Below are 23,600 nucleotides of genomic sequence, written 5' to 3' on the forward strand. Positions count from 1 at the left end.
AGTGAGGAGACATGTTTGTGGCGGCATTTCGATGTTGCCGGCGAGGAGTTTTTGCCTAGGTGACTGTTCAGAATTCCAGCTTTTTTGACCCGATCATTGTAAACAGTATGTGACAGTGACTGCATTGCATAGTGTGAAGGTAGCACCAAGATTACGAGTAGCACGACGCCAGGTGACAATATGGGATACGGACTGCGGTCATCCGGAAATATACTGAGCTGGTTGTTAACGTCACCTGAGCGCATCCATGTCAATCTATTTATATATCTAATCTGCCTTATGCTTCTAAATATAACCACCACAGCTGCTCGAAGTGACGACATTATTTATACCCGTTAAGTCCGAGAATTCACGCTTCTCTGCCCTTATCGCGTCAAATCAGTCGCTCCGTCCCTGCAAGGTCGCTGCGGAAGCACCGGGTCGTGACCATTCTGTGACGCACGGAGCGATGCCGAGAAAAAGGTGCTTCTGGTTTTGGTGAACTGGGTCATCTCTGGCTCGGCCGGTCAGCTCGGTGAGGAGGGAGGGGGCGGGGCGGGGTCACCGTTAGCCCGCCGCCGCCGTGCGCGCCGCGGCGGCGCCGCCGGTGCGGTGCGAGCTGGTCACCACCGGCGCCGCCAGCACTCAGTCCTGTCGTGTCGGCCGACGGAAGAGGACGCGCCCGCTCCCGAGCGACTGACTCACACTCTGCACCGGACAGACTCCAGTGGACACACACCGAGATGACTCGCTCAGGTGAGAGACGCTCGTGGTGTAGGGATTGGGTGGATGTGGTGTGTGGAACTATTTGTAAAATGTGGATATCAGATAACGATCCACGTGACACCTGTCACAGCCATGTGAGTGACACGTGTCATGGCTTTTGTACCGATCTTACGTCAAATGTGTGATTTGGTCACGGAGCGTCTCCCAGCAATGCCTGCGAAATGAAAGATAGAAGCACTAAGTGATTAATAATTGCTTAGTGTAATTAGATATGGGTAGGTAAATTATAGACCATTACTGGATGATTTGACTTAATCGCTTATAAATCAAATCCGATTGTTCATGTCAAGTGATTGATTATTCACTAACTAGTGACTTATCAATGAGATTATCGGTCGTCACGTTTATCATTTCGGGAAAGCGGAATTCTTATAAGGCATGGTGCAGCCTTATATTATATCACATTGTTATTGACCATATCTGTGGCTGATTCTCCGTTACTGTCAAGCTATTCACGTTCTTACGGTCTATCCACTAACCCAGGGTGTGTAGCTGACCCAAAAATATCCTCTCCGACGTAAAACGTCAACTCATCAAGAGCGCGGTCTCCACTTAGAGCTGATGCATTATTCATCCCCGCCTATCCTGGTCGGGTCATATTTCCACCGCGTCTCCGCCTATCGATCCCATCTTGGAGACATGTGACCGGAGATGGCACGGTGTCACCGTGACTATCACAGGGGGATGGCAGAGTGACACTGCTGTCAGCTCGCGGCCCTCCGCAGACCGGACGGACGGGGAGGTCCCATGAACAGCGAGTACCATGAAACAAATACCTTCGCGGGGACACTACCGTCTCATCGCTAACCGGGCACTAGCGCCTCTCCTGGTCCTTTTGCGAAGCCAGACCGGTCTTCTGATTTTCCATGGAGCATACAGACCCTGGGTAATGTCGCCTCAATGGGTAGTGTCCCGCGTCCGTGCCCCGTCACCTTCACAAGTCCTGACGCTCGTCCGGACCAATAGCCTCCCCAGCGGTCGACCAGGTCATTGCACCGACAAGGGGTTGCGCCATGCGTTCCGAACGCGATGCATTTCATTTGCGGGCACGTGACAGGCGTTTGACGAGGGCACGGCACCTCAGCAGCGAATACATTATTCATAGGAAACGCCTAGTGCATTGGTGCTTGCATATAGAGGATCGGCAAAATGGCTCGCTCTGAGAAATGACGACTGGAAGTCATGATACCTTTCGGTGTTGAGTACCGCTGAGGGGCACGATGCGTCTTTCGTGTGATAAAATTTAATTGGATAAGCTGTTATTTAAACAGGAGCAATGAGCTGTCAATTTTTATGTCAGGTTTGATGGTGAGATAAGAATGATTTATCGTTATGGATTCATCATTTAGTCGGAATGAGTCATATTTGTGGCATGCACTTACTGGAGTGCTGAATAAGTTCTCTGCCTAACTGCTACGGGGGCATCTTACGACCTTGACTGGGTTTTTATCAGATCGAGTTGGCCCCGGCCCCGTGACACATAAATACGATACGATAGCTGTTATGAATGGTGTCCCGATATTCCAACACTCAGCGGGCGAGAAGGCCATCAGTTACTTATTGTCAATCACTCAACCGTACAATCAGATCTCAGGAGGCGTCTCCATCAAACGTTGTCACCCTTTCTTTATAGCGCTGCGACCTTGCGTTAGAGGTCCAGAAAGGTGGCAGTCCTTTGAATGTTTAACTTCAAAGAATTCGCTCGTACCAAACATAACAATATCATGATAACAGTGCTATATGTGTCCGATCATACGTTCGTCAACGCTGAACGCCGAGTCGTTCTCGGTTTGACTGACCGCCGTGTCTCCCTGTTCCAGCTGTCACTGTTGTGGTGGTGCTGGCGGTGGTGATGTCCTCGCTGCTTCACCAGGGTGATGGTGCCGTCATCAAACCGTCCACAGAGAAAGCCACGAGGTGAGTTGGATATCGAAGAAGAATGGTAGCCGAGACTTGCAGAGAAACGAAGACTTTTAGGGAGAACAGGGCCTAACCTCGGCTATAGCATAACCGGGGAAACAAAAAGGCGTAAATGGAAATCATGAACTAAAGTTTCTTGATCGATGGTGAACTATCTCTTTGTGAACTAAATCTTATTGCCAAAGTATGCCGTATTTTTGCTTTGTGCTATCGAATATATTGTAATATTGCCGTCAGTTCTTGTCTTGCCCGTCTTTTGCTCACATTCCTTCTCCTTCTCTCGCAGCTCGTCCAGCACCACAACTCCTGCGAAACAGACTACCAAAGCGGCCACCTCGACCACTGCCAGGACTGTCAGCAGCAGTTCGACGGAGAAGGGAGCGTCAGCGAGCGCCAGCGGGCAGACCGGGGCGCCCAAGAAACCCACCACCACCACCACCACGACACCGTCTCCCCTGGCCGACTTCGAGGCCGATGAGTTGATCCCCTTCAACGGCCATCTGTCAGCGTAGCCGTGGAGGTTATGAGATGGGTTGGCGCTTGATTGGAGTTGTTTTAGTGCAGCTCAGTTTCAACTCGGCTGGGGGACCGTTTGGCTGAGGGAATCGCTTTGTCGGGATCGTGAAAAATTCCGAACGGCGTCCTAAACGGTCGATGTGATCGTTCGGTCAACTGGTCGATGTGACCTCAAGACCTCGCCCACCAAGCATTACGAACGAATGAAGTTCACAGGGTTCCTGGATCGTAGAAGTTACGGTCCTTGAAATTTCCAGAACATCTTGAAAGAAACTGGTCATCTTTATATGATACCATGAACTATGGTTCTAGTATTATACTTCTTGACTGGCCTTGGGCCGTCGATAGGGGTTTGTCTGGGCATCAAACTGTTAATTGGTTACGTCCTATAGTTGTGTGAGCGTTTACAGCTGTGTAGGATGTTCCAAACACCGCCGTATAGGCTGTGTCAGTGCACTTGATCTCGCGGTTAGCCACCGGAAGCCGAGTTCTACGGTCGGGTGCCAACCGCGCTCAAAGCGACACGTCCGCGTCCGTTCCTCGCGGAAGTAAAAGTATCGTCCGCTCCTTCGCGTTTGCGTGAGTGTGATATTCGTCACAGGTTCGCTAGCCCAGCCAGTGACTGCCAGTGTGTTGTGATTTTGAAACATGGGCATCTTGGGTGAGAGCGGTATATGAGCGTGAGTTATTTATATATGTAGAAGACGGTCTGTGTGGATGAGAGAACTGTTACGGGTGAACTCTATGTACACTGTCACCTGCATTCCTTCGTCATTGACATTTTACTGCGGTTATGAGACGTTTCAACAAATAGTGCAGCAATGCTTCATGAAATTATCATTGTTCATTTATGATGTTCTTCTACGTAGTAACCGCCGTTCTATTCGAATGTTTTAGTCAGCCTGCTATCATCGTTTCAGTGAAAGTCTTTGAATGCGAACAGGGTGCTTGAATCAAGCCAATGTGCAGTATTGCAGCTAGAAGGGCGGTGTGTTCTTGTAAAGTGTGTGAACGTGGCATTTTGTTCAGGTTTTGGACCAGTTCTGAAGAGGAGTTGTGAACTGGAACAGTACGTTCTCAGCTCAATGGTCGCTGAGCCTCTGGCAGGCATGACAGCATCACATGACCATGAATATGTACTGTAGCCCTTGAACGTCATGCATACATTGTTCGTGATAAATACATATCGTAGATGAAGAAAATCAATTTGTGTGAACTTTGGAGATATTGGAGCCAATGCAGGCAATTTGTTTTTACGACCTTTCCTCGAAAAATGCAAGTCATGAAGGGTTAAATGAGATTCTAAAATACCACTTTGTTCATAAAGGTGGTTTGAACTCAAACATTTGAAGCAAGACAAAGTAAACGGTTCTTAAAAGAACATTTTAACTTTAAAACCATGCGACAATAAGGATACATTCATTTTGAAATTCTTTGTGTCCAATACATTTTCTAATCTACTCTGCTCTAATGAATTTCTTGGAAGCTCTGAGCTAATGAAGCTCTGAAAATCTCTGAACTGCTGAAGCTCATTTAACTCGCATTCGGTGCCGTTGCTGCTACGTTTGTCTAGACGGATTTTATCGTGGTCCGTGAGCTGAACTCGACTTGCCGCCAATGCTGTGAACAACACTTTATCGCCCGATCCATTGTGTTCCCCAGTCAAAACGATCGCTCGTCAAGGTCGAGTCACAAAAGCTGGCACCGCAGTTGTTTTGGCGTTGTTTGAGACGACAATACCTCCCTCACGGTCACCTCGTAAAAGGTCGAACTCTTGTTGAGCAATATCGTAGAAGGCTTGCTGATTGGATATTTCGCAAACGAACGAGGAAAGGAGCGCGCATCGACGGAGTAAAAGATCCATATGCTCCTCACCAGAACCAGTGTGGTATTGAGGCTTCGTGGCAGTAGTGTCTTCACCGAACATCAAAACATAGTATGTCTGAGGACTTAGTTTACACAGTCATAGCTAAGCATGTACATTATACGTACTCGAAGCGAGCGACACAATCGCCCTGACAGAGGCTGCCTGTCCCGGCCCGGCGGACAGAGGCGCCATTTCACCACGGTTCCTCGCCCCTAGGGTGAAGCAGGCTGGGGGGACCAACTGACAAAGTTCGCCCCTACAGATCCTATATTCGGCCGCCGCACAGTGCTCGAGCACCAGGAGCGGCAACTCACAAAGCTTGGACATGAAATACCAGCCTCATTTCTCCCGTCACTGACATAAAGCCCCGACACAAAGTACTGACTCAAAGTGAGAGCTAATGTGAATTCAAATACTAAACGGAACACAGACGTGTACACCTTCACTGGCACTTACATCCTAGCTCTTCAATGCGCCGCCTAGTTGACTTCTTTGGACTAAATGCAAGCCCACTGACACAAACGACCCGTGAATACACCTTGAACAAAGCTTCGGACGAGCAGACGTACCTCACAAAGCATAGAGCACACAGACACACAAACAGACGCTCGAGGTGCAGTAGCACTGAGACAATGCCTCTAAGTTTACACGTTAAATGCCGTTGTATCGCTCATCAAAAGCGACTAATAGACCACAGGCAGGCGGCGCTGAGGCTAGACATTTCCCCGAAACAGAGCAGGACGCGCTTGCCACTAGGACGACATTTCACCGGCGATTCTCTGGAGATTCGTAATCGAGATTCGTTACTGGATTTGATCTACACTCGAGGCACTGAGACTTCCCCGATCTTCGAGAACGCTCTTAATCAATGGCTTCGTTCGGTAGTGGTCACTTGTCAATATAAGGTGGAGTCATATTCCTACTTTACAGTTACTCTCACAAATTACAACTGACTGTAAAGCATCTCAGACCAACGAATAATCGGCTGTCGAATCGTTCCTGCACACCTTTTCAGCAGCACTGATCATCATCGATTCAGACTCCGACCCTAGACTGGTGGTTTGTGACTTACAGTCCTCTTCCTCCACACTCGCTATTAAATCACTTCACACCGACAGGAGATTTATCCAGCCCCTAGGCATCAGTCCGCATTGTCGCTGTGGATAATGCCTTTCGTACCGTGCCCTCGGAATGGAAGCCGTTAGCGGGGCTCAGGAGCTGATTTTGGTAGTCCCAGCATCATCCCGTTCCACACCAACTCACTAGCAATAGCTCTCTGTGAGCATCGCTACAAAGCCGCCACTACGCGTCTCTTTGGGGATCATCGGACCTGGCAGCTCGCGACTCGACCTGCGCGCCATCTACAGCGACCTGCGCGCCATGCTCGGCGACCTGCGCGCCACCTGTCGTTCAAAGGATGAGACACAGACCAGAATCTCTGGACCCCGCAGACCAAACACGGCCCGGAACCCCTCCCAGCTTAGACACCCACCGGCAGACCCAATTAGTCGCTCCGTAACTCTACACACATCAGCCCACACAAGCATTCAGTGGACAGGCCGGCACCCTATGCACCTTTCCGCCGCTTTGCTCATTCTTCGCACACACGCCACCCAGTTTACTCCACTCATCTTTCACACACATCACACCCCTCCCGGCCCTCCCCCGCGCTGCCGGTCGCTCGCTGAGACTGTTGAGATGCAGTGGATTCGCCCCTGACTGGGCCCGCAGCTCACAGCCGCAACATTGCCAGCGCGGCGACCAGGCACGCCACCGAGCCGGCCAGCGCCGCCGCCGATGACGCCGTGGTGACGTCACGCTGACGCATGAACACCGAGTCGATGACGTGGATGTAGCCGTTGGTGCACTCGACGTTGGAGCGGGTGACGCGTGCCTGCATCCCCTGCCACTTGACCAAGTAGCCTGTCGGGGGTGGGAAGAGTGGGTCAAATAATTGACCAAACTTGGGCGGTCTATATTGTGGAAACTTAAACTTGTATTTTGACGACTGAAACTTAGGTTTATTGGTCGGTTGGACAATTCTTGCTGAAGTTTCGAGCTAAGAACGGAGGGCCTCCGTAATCAGTGACCACCAATCATGAAGTAAAAGAAGTAACACTGCACAAGTGGCTGGTACACATAAGTTGAATGTTCTAAGAACGATTAAAACGTTGTGGGTTAGGTACTTCAGCACAGCCTAAGACATCCTACAGTCTGTATAACTCTGAATGTGTAGGGTGTAAATCCAGCCATTGATGTTACGACATGATGTAGGGAGACATTCCAATCAACAGATGATTAATCAGCTACTTGAAGCGATGGGATAGCTTTTCTGTTTCTTTTCGTGTTCGGGCTAAAACAACCTTGCTCAGGCGCCTCAAAAGACTGTCTACCGGAAGATGAAAAATACAACACCACAGCGGAAAACGAGCGCATGTTTACTGATTGCTAGCCGAGCATTGCTCTTGGACGTTAAGGGATCAGGTATACGCATACTGCATGGTATCAGTCCAATGCAGGCAACTAGCTACATGGAAAAGCAGCATGTTTGTAGAGCTGGCGAATTACCTCTCATTCGAAACCCAGACGCTGCAAAACACAACGTCGTGTAAAAACGAGCCACGCTATCGCAATCAGCCTAGGCATTGGCCTGTTATCGCAAGATGGTAATCACTAATCAGCAATCAGTTACTAAGCCCTTTCGAATGTATACCAACCTCTCCGAAACCATTTTTTAACTGAGGCGAAATATTCAGTGAATAGCACCAACTGCAAGTGAGAGAATCAACTCACAAGATCCTAATCGTGTCACCAAGTGCGTACCTGACATTCCGGGTGCATTCTCCACATGGAAAGTGGTCTTGTAGAACTTCACGCCGTCTTCCTCTTTGGACTTGTTGACCAGGTCATCCATACTGAGCGCCTCACCAATCAAAAAGTGACGCTCCAGAATCGTGTTGGCCTGTGAATGTAAACGCAATTTCAACAACGAGATCTGCAGTGGCGACCGGATTTCAGAGTGAAAATATTCAATCGTTCATTTATAGAGCTTACGATTATTTTCAAACTACTCCCGTAGATAGAAAAAGATCAATCAGACAGATTGATCGACTGATCTGTGATAGATCGACAAATACATGGATCGATTTGACAGGAGTTATCCGTACCGGGTGCGACGCTCGTCCCTCGAACAGCGACTTGTGCGAGGTCACGTACTCCATCTGAATCTTCTTCCACGCATCATTGGACGGGACGAGCATGGTGAACTTCTTGTCCATTCGGCTCACACCCTTGGAAAACTTGGTCTGCACCGCCAGGGTGTTGGTATCACTGAAAAACGGTAAACGTTCATTAAATATTAAACGCATTTTAAGTATTCCTGTGGACGATTAAACCGAATCGTTTAAGAATCACAATCAACTGCAAAGCACTTAACAAAACCAAAGAAAAAAGCATCCTAATAGCTGCGTCGAGACAAGGATTGTGCCAGCAGTCGATAAGTATCGCCTAGCATGCCTTTCATCCCCGTTTACAACTTGGTCCTTGATGACTGAGAAAGGAGAGTTATACTTTGGCGCTCTTAACTTTACGTTAATGCAACAACTTTTGTCTTACACGCATTACCTCTCGCCCGGGCAGACTTGCGACACGGCTTACATCAAGAGCACCAATTTATCAGACCGGCATTCCTCACCTCATCATGGCATCGACTGCCAGTTTCTCTCCGACGGAGCGGTACGGCACGCCCAGCAGCTTGTCGATGATGTGGATGACGCCGTCGCGGGCGGCGATGTCGGCGATGACGACGGTGGCGTTGGTGCCGCCACCCTCGACCGTCATCGTCTGGTTCTTTCCGGCCACTCCCCACACGGAGAGGTAGAGAGAGCGGCTCTGGTCCTCCGAGGGCACGCTGAACAGCTGCGGGGATACAGGAGGGTGGAGGGCGGTGAGGCCCGTGGTCGTCTGGGCTTGAAGATCATATAGGCTATGCATTGTGGCAATAATAATCTGTATTGGCATTGTGTAGCAACACACTTCAGATGAATCATAGCACAAGAATACCGTGCCCATACTCAAATACCGCATGGTAAGAAAGAGGTAATAGCTTTTACTCGATTAGGCGTTAAAGGAGCCTGGAATCTGACACCATCTGCCCCCTAGCGGTAGTGATAAACATTAGAGGCAGCATTGCGGCACAGCATAAATTCAGGCGCTGACTACTGTTGCCATCTGTTGGTAGAGCTGTAAGCTCCTGCAACGGGGCACATCGTCTCAGCTACGTAACTAAGTGTTGCAGCCAGATTGCTAATAAAGTGGCGTTTACTCATTACTGCACACATGCTCGCTTCCCAGTGCAATGTAGACATTACAAGTGTATCCTAAGCCATTTATCTTCTGATGCTTACCGTCGCTCCGGGTATTTTTCTGACGTCCTGAGTGGTGACCCGGGTAGGGACCAGGTGCAAGTTGAGGAGCTTCTTCAGCCTATCGGGCGACAGCTTAATCTCCGTCAGCCTGGGAAAACACAATCAGTTAATTGAATATAGGAACTGAAGCGTTTATGAGCCGATATTGACACTGTAATCATTTCATGAGAACGTAACGAAAGATGGTGATGATTAGGGACTTAGGCAACGGTAGCGTTACATGATAACCATCGCGGTGCCGGCACAAGAAATTGCACTCTTGTCAACGTCCTGTTATATTTGAGCTGCAGGTTCAAGGTGATCCGACTGGTTCCCATTAATCAATATTCATTAGGCAACTCAAGTTGTGTATATTACAGTGTGCATGTCAAATGATGCATTTACCGCTTCTGGTCGACGGTGTAGAAGGCGTCGTTGGACGGAATGAAGATGGTGCCGTCCGTGCGCTGCCGCAGCGTGTCCAGGAACTCGGGCGCATTGTTCTTCAGCAGGTCGAAGAACATGAAGAACCGATCCTCTGACCCTCGCTGGAGAGAAAAAAAAAACATTAAATTAGTGGAACCTGCCGGCGTTCATAATTAGGTTAATCGCTTCATAGCACGTATCTAATCACGTTTCTGACAGCCCCGTTGAAATACACTTGTGTCACGGATGAAGGCCGCTGAACTTTGGCTGAGTAGCGCCTTCCAGAAGAATAAAAACTCCACATAACATAACCAGACTGCAGACAAACGGTAGATTCACTCATTGTCAGGCGAAGAAAAACATCGCTTAGACTCTTGACATAATCATGTGGCCTGTGGCCCCTGGCCTATGACCACTTGACCTCTAGCTTCTGGCCTCTGGCCTCTGATCTCTGACCTCTGGCCTCTCTGACCTCTGACCCAGCAGCCAGCCTCACCTGGATGAAGTCGAACGCCGAGTTCTCCATCACCATCAGGGGCTTCTCGATCAAGTGGATGACGCCGTTCTCCACCGCGATGTTGGGTTTAACGATTTTGGCCAGCACGGAGCCGCTGCTGTGTTCAGCGTCACCGAGAAGGGTGCGGCTCTGAATTTCATCTGCAGGCGGCGCCAGAGACACGGGTCAGGGCAGGTCGGCGGCGTGGAACGGGGTCACAGGAGGGCAATTATTGTGAAACCACAGAAGGCGGCCTCGGTGGTTTATTGACCTGTTAACGATGCAGCTTTTCTAGAGGAGATAATGCAATGATAAAATAATCGTGTGCAACGGTATGGATGGGCAATATAATGAAACATGACGCAGGTACCAACAGGCCAGACCCAAATAATGTCCGATACGCCTCAGCCGCCATAAGATGCATTATGCATGCACGGAAATGACCATGAAAAGCAGCGAAGAAGACTATCACGTAACAGTGAAATAGCATATAGAAGAGATATGAAAACGATGATATAAAATTGAAGCTCAAATAAAGGCACAGTCTAGATCAACTACCTCTTTACTTATCTCAAAAAGTATGTCCAAGCACTCACAGAGCTTTTCCGGACGTTTCACCGGCGGTACGTACTTCTGGACTTTCAACACTGTCAAATAAAACAAGGAAATATAAGAAAAACGTGCGCATGCACACCAATGCCAGTCGTGTCAACACTTTTCACGAGCAAATTTGACCATGCTGCAGGCACATTGAGCCTCGACAGAAAACAGTCGTGCAATTGTAGCATTGAAAGATGAAGAGTGACCCAGGACCAGTTTGAAATAAAAATCAGTGGAACTTGCAAAATAAATTGAAATAAAAATAATGAGCAAAGCATCACTGCCGACAAATGATTGAAGAGACAGAGCTAAACAGCGAGGGAGATATCATCATGCCTCATCTCATCTTCCAGCATGCGTCCTCCCACTCACCGCCAAACTGTCCCCTCCTATATGTCTGGCACCCTCTCAATCGCCAGCGTTCTGACATCTTCACCCCCTCTACCTTCTCTCTCTCTACCTTCTCTCTCTCTCTCTCTCTCTCTCTCTCTCTCTCTCTCTCTCTCTCTCTCTCTCTCTCTCTCTCTCTATCTCCCCCTCTCTCTCCCTCTCTCTTCCTACTCCCTCTCAGTCCCGTCCATATCTGTCTCTCCGTCTAGCAGCACTCACAGAAGGAGCCGGGCGTCTTCTCCGGGTAGGGCTGGACTCGCAGCTGGCCTGTCACCTTCAGCATGTCGCCGAACGCCATCGTCTCGTAGCTGTCGTTACCCATGGTGCGCGTGAAGAGCACCTTGTTGGGGATCATGTGTCCGTCCACCACCACCCTGTCCACATCCGTCTCCACACCCTGTGGAGTGGACAAAACGAGTGAATGGTGGAAACAGCGCGAGCAAGGTTAGAGACTATCTAGTCTGCAAAGTTAATGATTGGTTGCATAGCAATTAGCTGTACGGCATTTTTACAAGCCATACCTTAACAATTCAGCTCTTATACTTTCGTTCTCTCATCAAAACATATCACATGATGTGCAATAGCATCATATAACACTTGGCCCAACCGTACTTAACCGGATAATAATGTTAAGCGATATATTCAGTTGCGTGGACAATCCACAACATTACAGTTCCATTTTCCACTACCGCACTGCCGTCCAGGCTATAGTAATTAACTGATAATCGATTCTGTCGGTCATCAAACGACCGCTTACGTAATTGCTACAGAGTGGGGACGCATATCAATGGAAACGATACGTCATAAACGCTCATTGCCATCACTAGACCGACGGACATTGACATTTTTGCGATTATACTGCGCAATGGTGATATTAGGTCGCTGGGGTAAGGCTGTAAGGTATATTGCTTGACAAAAAGTTTCATCAATAAATGTATTATAAATGAGACAACTCAATGGATAGGTAAATAACAATTATAACTGGATGTCTAGTTTTTAAGTCATTTAGAACAAAGCCCAACTCACCACTCACCAGCCAACGAATTACGAATGTACCAGCTCTGCATACATATTCCAGTGGATGTATGCTGCCTAAAGGTGCGTCTCACCTGCATTCCTGCGTCCACTGGTATAAAATAGGTGTGAAACTCGGTGGTTCCGAATACACTTGTCTTGTCCAGATCCTGCACCTTCTTGTAGAACTTTCTGAAACGCATAGTTATTGGGCGTTTTTATCACAGATATTAGTTTACATTTACTATTGGCACCTATCAGTGCTTGACATGTGCAAATTAAATTGATCATTGAAATGATATCTTGTTGAAATATTTCGTCTGGACGTGGTTAGGGCAAAAATTGTCATTTCACTCTCAATAAACATAGGTTTACCAATCAATTCCTCCAAGAGGCGTCTCAGGAAAAACAATATGACAATAAATGAATCATGCCATCTCTAAAGATTTGCGGCTAATGCAGTGATGTACAATTGTAAACGACTGGAAAGGAAACTCACTTGATGCTGGACTCTCCAAGACTGTATTGGGCGGAGTCGCTCAGTAACTTCAGTGCGTTTGGGTTGTAGTACCTCGAGTTCTTGTTGCTGGGAATGGTGGGCTCTAGAACTTCATCGATAATGTGAAGATACTGGAAAAAAAGATACAGGCAATAATAGTGTCTGTTGCTCATTGCTCGTCTCATTCTCGCGTGACCGTTTAGTATTATTCGATACGTTGCGTCTTTTGATGCTTAAAGTAATTACCCTCGGTATCTAATATTCATTATGTATATCTTATGAATATTTATATTTGTCAGGGATACAAATGCTGGAAGAGCTCCAAAAATTCCGTCATAATTGCACACCATTGGACAAGAAAAAGAAAATTTAAAGGGGCATTCAGTCACTATTTTCCTGGGAAAACCAGCGAAGCACCCTGATGTGCGAGCCTCCCATGGTGTAACATTCAATAAATTAAGTGTGCCTCTTATAGGAAACTTTTGCACAACCGCCAACGACGCTACTGAGTGCAGAATTTAGCATTGGAATGACTGAACCGTTTCTGAATTTGGCACAGTTACTCACCTGGTTTGAGCCGTCCTCTGAAGTGAAGGCCAAATCTCTGGTGACGATCCGGGCGTTGTTAACGAAAATGTCGTCCTCGCCACCCCGCCGCTTCTGCAGGCTGAAGAACAGCTTCTGATTGCCCTTCAGCGAGGAGCCCTCGGACTGTTTGTTCCGCAGCTGGGCTGATGTCATGGCACGGTTCACTGCCGAAAGGGATAGAGAGATCAACAAACGACCCAGGTGCCGGCCAGATGCATCCTCATTTCTGCGAAACTTCATACAAGTTTACATACTACACAGTCTAGAACCCAACGACTTCAGATAGATTTTACAACGATTTTACAAATTTTAAATGAATAGGGCTGTACTCAGCAGCTCAATCCCCTCCGGCTTTACAATAAGGCATGAAAGAAACGCTTGTTTGTTCAGAGAATAGTGAATACTGTGCCACAATACCCACAACATACATGATACTGCGCCGCCATACCCCGTCTGGCCAGGCGGCGCTGGTGACTGCAATCCAACATAGAAGGGTAACACACGTTCATCGGTGACGCCTGTGATCAGCGAAAAGGCCGAAGGGCAGACTTTATGCATGTTTTATATTGGAATGCGCGCAATATCAACACACTAATAAGTCAACACTAGCTGTTTTCACGACGGGCTATCCGGCGAATGCACCTAATTTGACCAAATCTGCACCTAATCTCTTTTACAGCAAATATCTTCGTTTTATGAATTTATATCAGTGTTTTAATCGATGATGCTCTCTGATAAAATGGCAAAGCAGGCATATAAGCATTTTGTGCAACCCTAGCTGATAGCTACTAAGAGACATACCTACTGCACCTAATTTGACCAAATCTGCACCTAATCTGCACCAGATGTGCACCAAATGTGTACCAGATGGCCGTCGTGAAAACGGCTATTGGCTGTGAGATAACCCTGCAGATGCTTTTTTTATATTAGGCATGGTTTTTCCTACTTTTCATTTGGTCATTTTGCTGTCAGTATATTCCAATGCGCTTAGATAATAGGGGAGAATGACGACGACCATAATATGTCTGTCACGCATCAATATCCTTTTTAAAAAGTTACTTAGACTGAATTATTACCTATTCAATCCACTTCACTTCTTTGTTATCGTAACTAGGTTCATACTAACTACATATAACCACGTGACGTTTCATAAACTGCCGTCGGCAGCTAGCCAGCCTAATGCACTCGCCTCATCACCGCGCCGGTCACGTGACCAGCAATGGCCGGAGGGCAAACCGGCTAGCCTGTTTCAGTGCGGCATCGACGTACAGGATCGATAAGTCCAGCCAACAAACAGAGTTCAGTCGGTATGTCGGCGGACGGCGGCGACTGGCCGGCGCCGCCCACGGTCGATCCAGGGGGAGGTGAACGCCGGATCGACAGGGGAGGGTCGCGGGGTCGACGGGGGAGGGCCGGGGGTATTTACCGACCCCCAGAGACTGCAGCTCAGCGGTTCAATGCGGGAAAGCAGATAAGAACCAGGGGACTGGGGAGATTATGATATCCCGCATAGTAATGGGGAAAACGCCTGGAGCTTTTTATGAGGTGATTAACTCATGTCATTCTATTCATTGGACGCTGTCTTGACACAACACCTGTCAATCTCTTTGATTTCCAAAATTATCCCCACACCTACACCAGACAGCGATATATCGCGAGCCGGCACGGTCAGATTAAGTTCCGCACTTCACGGTGACGCCAGTAAACTCGTGAGCGTCATCGCGGCGTCAGAGCAATCTGCGCGGTCGTTTCCGGCGGAGCCAGAGAGCGGAGCGGATCGAATCGATCGGCCGTGGACAGGTGGGCCAGCACTGACGGACACGGGCCAGTGGGTGGGTGGCTACGGCCGCGGGGGAGGGGGGAGGTAGAGACGATGGAACATGGACCAGTGAGCTGGGGAAGAGACCAAGGACCACGGACTAGCGGGCTGAGGGCAGATACTGAGCACTGAGCAGCCCTACTGTATGTGCGGAGCAGATGTTGCTGTAGATGGCTAGGATGATAGTGGAGTGTGGATTTGGATAATGAAACATCCTGACTGAGGAGCTGCCCTGGTTAGATACACCTACTCCCATATTTTACCAGGATCTTGACGGCACCAAACAACATTTATTTTGCTGCAGCGAGTGTGTGTTTTTTGTGAGTAGAAGGCTCAATCCTGGCCGAAGACAGATACATCTTGTCGATTTACATTCACACGCCTGGTTCTAATTTGCAGATCCTTGTCTTATTTCTAACTAGGCCGGCATTAGCCATTACAGCGCCGTATTTGGCCATATTCAATGAAATCTCCCATGGGTAAGTTTATAGCCTGAACGGCAAACTTCTGGCAAGGAACGGGCCTAATGCATGACATTTCATCTATCTGTCAAAATAACCATAGTTCTATCTAGTATCTAGATGAAAAGGCTTATTTGATCTCGGAATGGATGCATTTGAAACCACTGATCTTGAGCTTGGGCTTCTAAACTAAAAATGCTAACAATAATTGTATCAATTTTTAGCACAGCCGTTACTTAGAAAGTTACTTCCTCCCTCGTTATAGCGCCAATAAAGCCAGTAAATGTACAAATATTAGCCGCTTTCACGACGACCATATGGTACACATTTGGTGCAGATTAGGTGCAGATTTGGTGCAGATGTGGTCAAATTAGGTTCATTAGCCAGATAGCCCGTCGTGAAAACGGCTAATATGTAGATTGTAGACTGTAGAGGTGTTGATACCACGAAGAAGCTCTCAGTTCAGACACTCACCCAGGTGGTACTGGATGTTGACATCCCCGCTCCCCCGGACCTTCTGCAGCGCTGCGTTTGTGGGCGCGAACACAGTGCCCTCAGCCCGCCTCAGCGTGATCGAGAACAGTTCGCTGGCGTTGATCAGCTCGAAAAACTGAAACACAAAACACAAAGGGAGTGTTAGTAGCTGCGGTACGCCTTCATCATGTCAATGTTGAGCTTGTATGTTTACTGAATGATCTAACATGCCGCGCTCATTACGTAAATTCGTAACTTTACGTCTAAACAATCTAGACAAGCAACGATGAACATAAACACTATTACGTTTGTAACAACGACTAACTTGCAATTTACGAGTATTAGGAACTTTTTTGCGTCCTCTGTTAAAGCTCTTGTAATTGTGTCTAGCGTCATTTCTTTTCTGCACTGATATTGACAGTGCGCACGCACATTGCACAATCAATAACAATTTCCAGTAATTAGCAGTCTTCCATATCCATCATCCAATTACTGGTGCGGAGAGACACAGGTGTGTTTATACAGCGGGCCAATCACCCAATCACCGTTCCCCGCCGCAGTTTGGCCGCTCAGTTACAATACTGCCGACCGCAGGGTGCGTGAGGGCTGACAGCGCGGTCCGTCACCCTACCCCGGCAGAGGAGGGCCGTGTGTGTGTGTGTGGGGGGGGGGGGTGTAATGACTGGGGTCGGCAGAGGGAAGGGTACGGCTGGGAGCCGCTGGCCGGGCTTCAGGTGGTGCGGTGGCCTAACCATGGGTGGACAGCGGCCATGGCAGGTCTGCAGCGTCGCTCTTACGCACGACAATAAATGGGAGCCTAAGCGGTCTAAGTGACGAATAGATGTTCATATATCGCGAGAAATTTAACAGCAAATAGGAGGCTTAGTTCCTCCTAATCAGGAACCCTGCTTTTATGATTTTATAATGAACGTGCTTCCATATTTATTTGCAACACGTTTTTTTAATCAAAAATGCAGAAACGCGATTGCGCGGTATTTCGTTCCACACAGGCTCATGTTAGACGCGAGGCATTCTAAATTTCTTATAAAGATGTCATGTGTAATTCATCTTCTAAGTCAGCAAGTTATTCTTCCAATGACCTTCTATTGACCTTTCGACGAGCGTCCCACCCGACCTCCGAGCCGCGGCCGTCTGTCAGGGGCTCCGGGCTGCAGTTCGCCCGGTCTGGCCGCAACCGCTGGCGAGTTTGGCCATAACCGGCGAGTGGGCAGCGACTGCCGGCCGCCTGGTAGTGACGACGGCCGACCCCATGGCGGCCCCTGCACCCCCCCCCCCCCCCCCCCTACTGCCGACGATGCCAACTGGCATCGATCGACCTAGGTCGGCTGAACTCCGTCCTAAAATGGTCGACAAACGAGCAGCTCAGCTGAAGCAGCGCTGGAATGATGGTCATATTTCCATGGAGCCACGAACTAAAACTCAATGCCGCTTTGGCGTATTTAAACATTTACAGCTGAAGGATCACGCATGTGCGCCCAGTACCTATTACCCGTAGGTAAAACGGTACTACAAAACCATGATGAATTTCAAATGCATAGACCTCTTTAGAGTGGGGTGCAGTGCAGTTGTCTTTGAGATGATCTTACAAATATATTGATAGTCACTTAGCTCCTGAATTCACATAAAGCACTCCACCGCTGCGGTGTCCCAAAATTTGCCAGTTTAGGTGGAAAGTGGCATTTAAATCAAAATAATTTTCCACTCTCACCTCCAATTTTCCCAAGCAATTTTTCACTCCCTATATACCTATATTACCAATAAAGAGCATCTGCGAGTACCTACCTTTTACCTCCCTCCATATTTGATTAACCTATCTTACCTATAAATCAGCTCCCACATCCTCCGAAATTCACAAATAAATTGTTGATCCTTGTTTCCGCTCTTTTTCTGTGCAATTCTGACAGGCAACTTTCCACTCTCAACCCTCTTTGTAGTGACAAATATTCCCCTTAGACACCCAAGGCAAAATATAATTTTGGGACACTGCGGCACCGCACCCCATCCTGTTCCTACTTCCTCCATAGCCGGCGGCGCCCTGGAAGCACCTGGCGGGAGGGGCCGTGGTAGGCGCATAGGAAGCACCGGAACGCCTCAGGGCACAGCTGCACCGGTCGAACCGTGAGCACTCTGTTCCGGACGGCAGGCCATCCGTGAGGTGGTCACGTGACCGGGGCCGTCGGCCGCCGACAGAGTCACGTGGTCGCTGAGGCGGCGCCGATGACGATGATGGCGGGGGTAGCGAACGGAGGTTGACGAGGGTATGACGGATGACACTCGATGATGGACGGCTTTAGACGATACTCCCGGAAATATTCCATCTCGATGGTCGAAGTAATCCTACAGTAAATTTCGTTGGATTCATTGTCTTCAGCGAACATAAATACCTTATCAAGTTCAGCGGAATGTCATGTGATACCCGGGCAAGTTTGCCTTCTCCGAAAAGCCTAACCGATTTGCCAATGCAGACCGAGCGTGTCTCCGAGTGTCCAATACTGTGAACAACAGCAAGCATTACCCTGAAACCAATCACCATAGTGTTACTGATAGTGACGTCATTGACGTTTGCAGTCAGTGACGTCACGTCAGCAGACCGGTCTCGACAGACCAGACGGCGTCGACGACGGTCGGAGACGACGCTCCCGACGCGGGACGGCACTGAAGGGGCCGTGGTCGTGGCTGGCAAAAGGGCGTGGTCGATGGCATTAGGTCATGGTGGTGAAACCCCTCTGGAACGTGGGTCACTTGGTGCGAAAGTTCGGAGGATCATTCGAAAACAAATTTTCTCGGGTAAATGGTATACCTACGCTGTGGTTTGCCTCTTCTGCTATGCTAATGAGGCAACATACTTCATTATAGCCGTGTATCTGAATCCTGAAAGATTTTGCGATCTGTTGATGTGTCATGTGTAGGTACTTAACCCTCGCCCGCACATGCCATTTTCCCATCCTAGAACGCACATGGGGGGGGGGGTGGTTGCCACCCCCCCCCCGCGCCATTTCGTTCCTGTTGGAGATAGAGCTTAGCAGTAAAGACCAAAAAGATTCTTTGGGAAGAGACGAATCCAATGATACCCAGTTTTACCTTCTCAGGTCAGTCATTGACCTTCCAGGTCAGGTCAAACTAAAAAATGTTGCTGTTTTGGGCCACCGTTGGATATCAAGTGCGCTGCTTATCAAATACCGATGACGATGCTGTTTTCTGGTGCCAAGCCAGCTAGAACCTCTTTGTCACACTATCCGACCAGAATTTTGCTGCTGAGGTCATTTCAGGTCAAGCTAGGTCAAGGTCAATTATATGTGTTTGTATGTCTGTGTGTGTCTGTGTGTATACTGATGTGTGCACCGATTGTTTTTGGGTCCATATCACATGAAATCATGATCTGAGAAGCTTTTACCAAAAATGCAGTCAAAAACTTCACAAAAAGTAAATTTAGCTTGCCTAAAACGCAATTATCTTAGATGACCTAGGTTGACCTTGACCCTGACCTTGACCCCTGTACATCGTCGAACAACGTGTTCCATAATAGGTGGGAGGTAAGACTGGCAAAAAAGGCCGAAATCAGGGTGTCAAAAGCTCACAAGGCCCATGGCAAACGCAAGATGTTGAGAATTGGCCATTTGGGTCATGACATGACCTGAAAAACAAGGTCATATCTCCGAAACCAAAAATCACAGAAACTTGAAATTTTCAGTGGACATCAAGAAAGGATAGACGAGCAGCTATACGAAAAATCAGCCTTCTAGCTTTAAAAATGTTGAGTGCAGAGCAGAAAGACTGCCTGGGGGGGTGGCAACCACCCCCCCCCCCCCATGTGCGGGCGAGGGTTAAGGTCTCACAACATGTTCAAGAGGCTAAGTAAGGGTGCTTATAACCAATGTAGATGCAGCGGAGAACGGAGATCGATGCACAAAGAAGGGAGAGCCTGGTAAACAGACAGCGAGACATTCTCTCGTTCCATGCGCCTATTAGGTCTTGTTTGGAGAGCGTCAGGAGCAAATAGACAGAAGGAAACGAGACAAGGACTGATCGCACATGGAATGACCTTATTGTTCTTGGTGGCTTTTGGTGTAGGGACGGACGTAAGCTTAACTGATCTCAGGCAGCTTTAAGAAAATTGTCAGGGAACTCAGATTTATTTTTCAATAGAAAAACACAATTCTAACGAATAGTGTTTTAACATTTAACAATTGACAACAAACCTTCGATTATGAAAAACACGAATTTTCTCGTCTTTTTGACATCTCGTCGTCTTTTGACACCTCACGACATTCACTATCAGTAATTAACCACGCATTATAATATCTAGCTCATTGGCCATTGCTCACAGTAACTACAACAATCGAAATGTGTTTACTCACATGCCTCACATGTGTTCCATCATAAATTGCCGCTCAACAAACCAACGATCGCCTTGACCAAATAATATCCACCATCGCTCCAGGAAGTCGGCTCAATTTCACAGATAAGACGGCGGCGTGTGCCTTCCGCGCCTTCCCCGCAGGGAAAAAACTAGCACCTCTAATGACCGTTCAGGCGACAGTCCAGCACCTCTAATGACCACTGTTACGATCCGTCCCACCCACTGTTTCATCAGGCATAATTGCCGCCTTCCTGAGCCTATCACGCGACTGATTGGCTCTGATAACGTGTATCTTCGATCATGGTATGCACCCCTGCCCGAGGAATGGACGGAAGGCGGGCTGGGAACACAAAAACACCTCCGCTCCGGCCCTTACACCCACCGATCGATCGGGGAGAATTTGTTCTGCTCGCTGGCACTCAGCTCATCCTACCGGCATTGCTGTCTAACCTCTCTCCAAAACTCCTGTACACTGCGCCCAGACCTGGTTGTCGGTATGTACTCATTGCTTATGCCCACTTTGCTCACATCCTCCCATTCGGACGGAGAAGTGTCTTCATCACTCAGGCTGCATGTTTGTCCAGACCTTGTGTCTGTCCGGCACTCTTCACGACTGGCAATCTACTTGGACACGTCTGCACACAATGCCACCGTTTTTACCCGCAAATGGCCGTCATCAGTCCACCGTGTGGCGCAAAAAGTGGACACCGTGACACCCCACTGGGCACCGAGTCACCTGACGGCCTCAGGCGCTAAGCAGGTGACGGACCGGAAGTAGCCAGTAGCCGGAAGCGTTTGGAGTTTCCGGTCAGTGAAGGCAGGCGAGTGGAGTGGTTCGTTTTCCGGCAGCTACCTCAGTCAAGGCGATACAGGCGTTATTGATGACGGTCGATGTGGATGATGGAGGTAAAGATAGAAGAGGAGAGGAAGGATACAAAGAAAGAGCGCGAGAGGGAAGGAAAACAAGATGGGAATCGATTGCAGCATTAGCGGACAGCATGTCAGCGGGAGCCTGGCGGAAACGATGGGTGCCTGTGAGACTTTCGAGCGGGCTACGGGACGGACTGACCACAGTAGCCGACACGGAACGGACGGGATGACCACAGCAGTCAGCACGGAACGGACGGGATGACAGCAGCAGCCGACACGGAACGGACGGGATGATGGCAGCCGATACAGAACGGACTGAACGTGCAGCTGAAGCGGACTAAAGTCAGTGTTACGGCTAAGGCAGACATCAACCTCACAAGAGAATTGTGCATAAGTACCTCGTTGGTCGTAACCATTCAACGATATAGCATAACCGTCAGCATAGACTACTGCATTAGATATGGAGTAGTCTATGCCGTCAGGTCCTAAAAGTGGACTGACCGCAGCCATGGCCGTAGTCATTACCCCAGGTGCCGGGCCGGACAGCTTTTCAAATAAATTGGAAATGTTTTTAGGATTAATCTAGAAATTGCTTTCACAAGTACAGTGCTCCCCAGCTTCTCGAAATAGCAATAAGCTCGGTCTTTCGAACATAACCGGTCCGCAATTTTCTGTAACACAGCTTATACTTGTGGACCAAAAATACCGGACAGAACAACGCTGAAGATATAATTTCGCCCAATTTTCCACGGAGCGTCCAATTTGACCACGAGCGTGATGGGTAAAAACGCCGGGTGAGGCACCCATTATAAGACCGTTTAAAGCTAAAAACATCCGCGCAGCCTGCGGTAGCGAGTAACGCCACCATGAGTGTTCAGCTTGAAACGCCTTAAAACGCGCTACTCGCTGGTCGCTTCACAGAGCAACAACTGCAACATTGCCGATATTTTTCAGACAGTGACTTGCGTTGAAAAATGATCGTTTCACTGAAAGTTTTGCAAAGCAATGATAGCGAAAAGGTTTCCCTGTGTCATGTGTTCACAAATGTTCAACACTGCGTTCGATCTAAAACTGGACAATCATGAAGCATCTTCGGGAAACTTGGCACCAAGTAACGCCCTCAGACCTGTCGCTGTCCCTATATTTACGCCACCGGTCTGTCCGAGGCTGAATCGACTCGTGACAGTTTGGAACACCCACCGCGATGGATGCTCCCATTCGCTCTGGACATCGCCTCCTCCCTCTGCCATCCGCACATTCCAGAGCGGCGTGAAGATAATGGCTTGCTCTCATCCTCTCAGCCCATAGAAATCCCTGTCGGCAGCTGTCCGCGGCGAAAGGAACAGTCCCCTTAGCCAAATATCTCAGTCTGTAGCACCTCAGAACACTGACATCGCACATCATTCCCCTACTGAATAATGATTTGATAGAGACTGCAAGCTGTCTCATAACACGCGCCAGGCTCGGGTGAATTGATCCCACACGCGTTGCGCAGGGTGAAATTTGCATTGACGTGTGAATGTGCAAGCGGCCGATTGAGTCAGTGAACGCAGAGTGACAGCACGTTCGGTGAGCTGGTGTGTGTATGCGTGTGCGTTATCGTGCGTGTATGCACAGATGATGTGTGGCAACTGATATCCGGGTGTCCTGCTAGCTGTCACGAGAGAGAGAGAGAGAGAGAGAGAGAGAGAGAGAGAGAGAGAGAGAGAGAGAGAGAGAGAGAGAGAGAGAGAGAGAGAGAGAGAGAGAGAGAGAGAGAGAGCAAAATAAATCCGAAACTGGGATCTGTCATGTTGACTGTTGAGTTAGTTAGCTGGATCAGCGATGGAGCAGTCATGGATCGTGACCCCCGGACCTCGAGATGAGTCCGTGACCTTTGAATTCCGTCAAGAAAAGTTAGGATGAAATGACCAACACTTATAAAAGCATGTAGTTAGTTTGCAGTATTTAGATTTTAGCCATCTAATGATTGCATTTCGTGAATGCTAGATGTCACTTTTCACATGCCTTCCCTTATAGACATAGCGTTTTGAAATTTGCGAACGGTAGGTACCTATATCTTATAAACAGAAATACTGCTGACTAAAAACAATAAATACGACCACCGT

General features: G+C 48.5%; 2 protein-coding genes across 3 annotated transcripts in view; one reads left to right on the forward strand and one right to left on the reverse strand.

Moving 5' to 3' along the window:
- Positions 1-603: 603 nt before the first annotated feature.
- LOC122365821 (zinc metalloproteinase nas-14-like) lies at positions 604-4,412 on the forward strand. The gene is made up of 3 exons (XM_043337392.1): positions 604-735; positions 2,586-2,682; positions 2,972-4,412. Exons 1-3 carry the CDS (start codon positions 723-725, stop codon positions 3,195-3,197), a joined length of 336 nt encoding a protein of 111 aa, XP_043193327.1. The 5' UTR covers positions 604-722; the 3' UTR covers positions 3,198-4,412.
- Positions 4,413-5,066: 654 nt separating this feature from the next.
- Positions 5,067-23,600, reverse strand: part of LOC122365826 (fasciclin-1-like) — a 37,478-nt gene continuing 18,944 nt past the window's right edge. Inside the window, exons 2-14 of one of the 2 annotated variants that reach the window (XM_043337403.1) lie at positions 16,242-16,377; positions 13,467-13,651; positions 12,900-13,030; positions 12,496-12,592; positions 11,606-11,783; positions 10,993-11,043; positions 10,397-10,557; positions 9,880-10,022; positions 9,475-9,583; positions 8,763-8,986; positions 8,236-8,398; positions 7,892-8,030; positions 5,067-6,991 (exon numbers count right to left, since the gene is read on the reverse strand). In XM_043337403.1, coding sequence (XP_043193338.1) covers positions 6,801-6,991; positions 7,892-8,030; positions 8,236-8,398; positions 8,763-8,986; positions 9,475-9,583; positions 9,880-10,022; positions 10,397-10,557; positions 10,993-11,043; positions 11,606-11,783; positions 12,496-12,592; positions 12,900-13,030; positions 13,467-13,651; positions 16,242-16,377 — 1,908 coding nt within the window. In that variant the 3' untranslated portion in view covers positions 5,067-6,800. The remainder of the gene's footprint in view (positions 6,992-7,891; positions 8,031-8,235; positions 8,399-8,762; positions 8,987-9,474; positions 9,584-9,879; positions 10,023-10,396; positions 10,558-10,992; positions 11,044-11,605; positions 11,784-12,495; positions 12,593-12,899; positions 13,031-13,466; positions 13,652-16,241; positions 16,378-23,600) is intronic. The other variant, XM_043337404.1, reaches the window with a different exon arrangement.

Source organism: Amphibalanus amphitrite, unplaced genomic scaffold, assembly GCF_019059575.1.
Source record: "Amphibalanus amphitrite isolate SeventyFive unplaced genomic scaffold, NRLGWU_Aamphi_draft 000765F_arrow, whole genome shotgun sequence".
Classification (NCBI taxonomy): Eukaryota; Metazoa; Arthropoda; class Thecostraca; order Balanomorpha; family Balanidae; genus Amphibalanus; species Amphibalanus amphitrite.

What these genes read in the sequence shown, in the direction of transcription:
- LOC122365821 (XM_043337392.1), top strand. An exon ending in TCCACAGAGAAAGCCACGAG is followed by an intron (nt 2,683 to 2,971) that starts GTGAGTTGGATA and finishes CTTCTCTCGCAG; the next exon opens with CTCGTCCAGCACCACAACTC.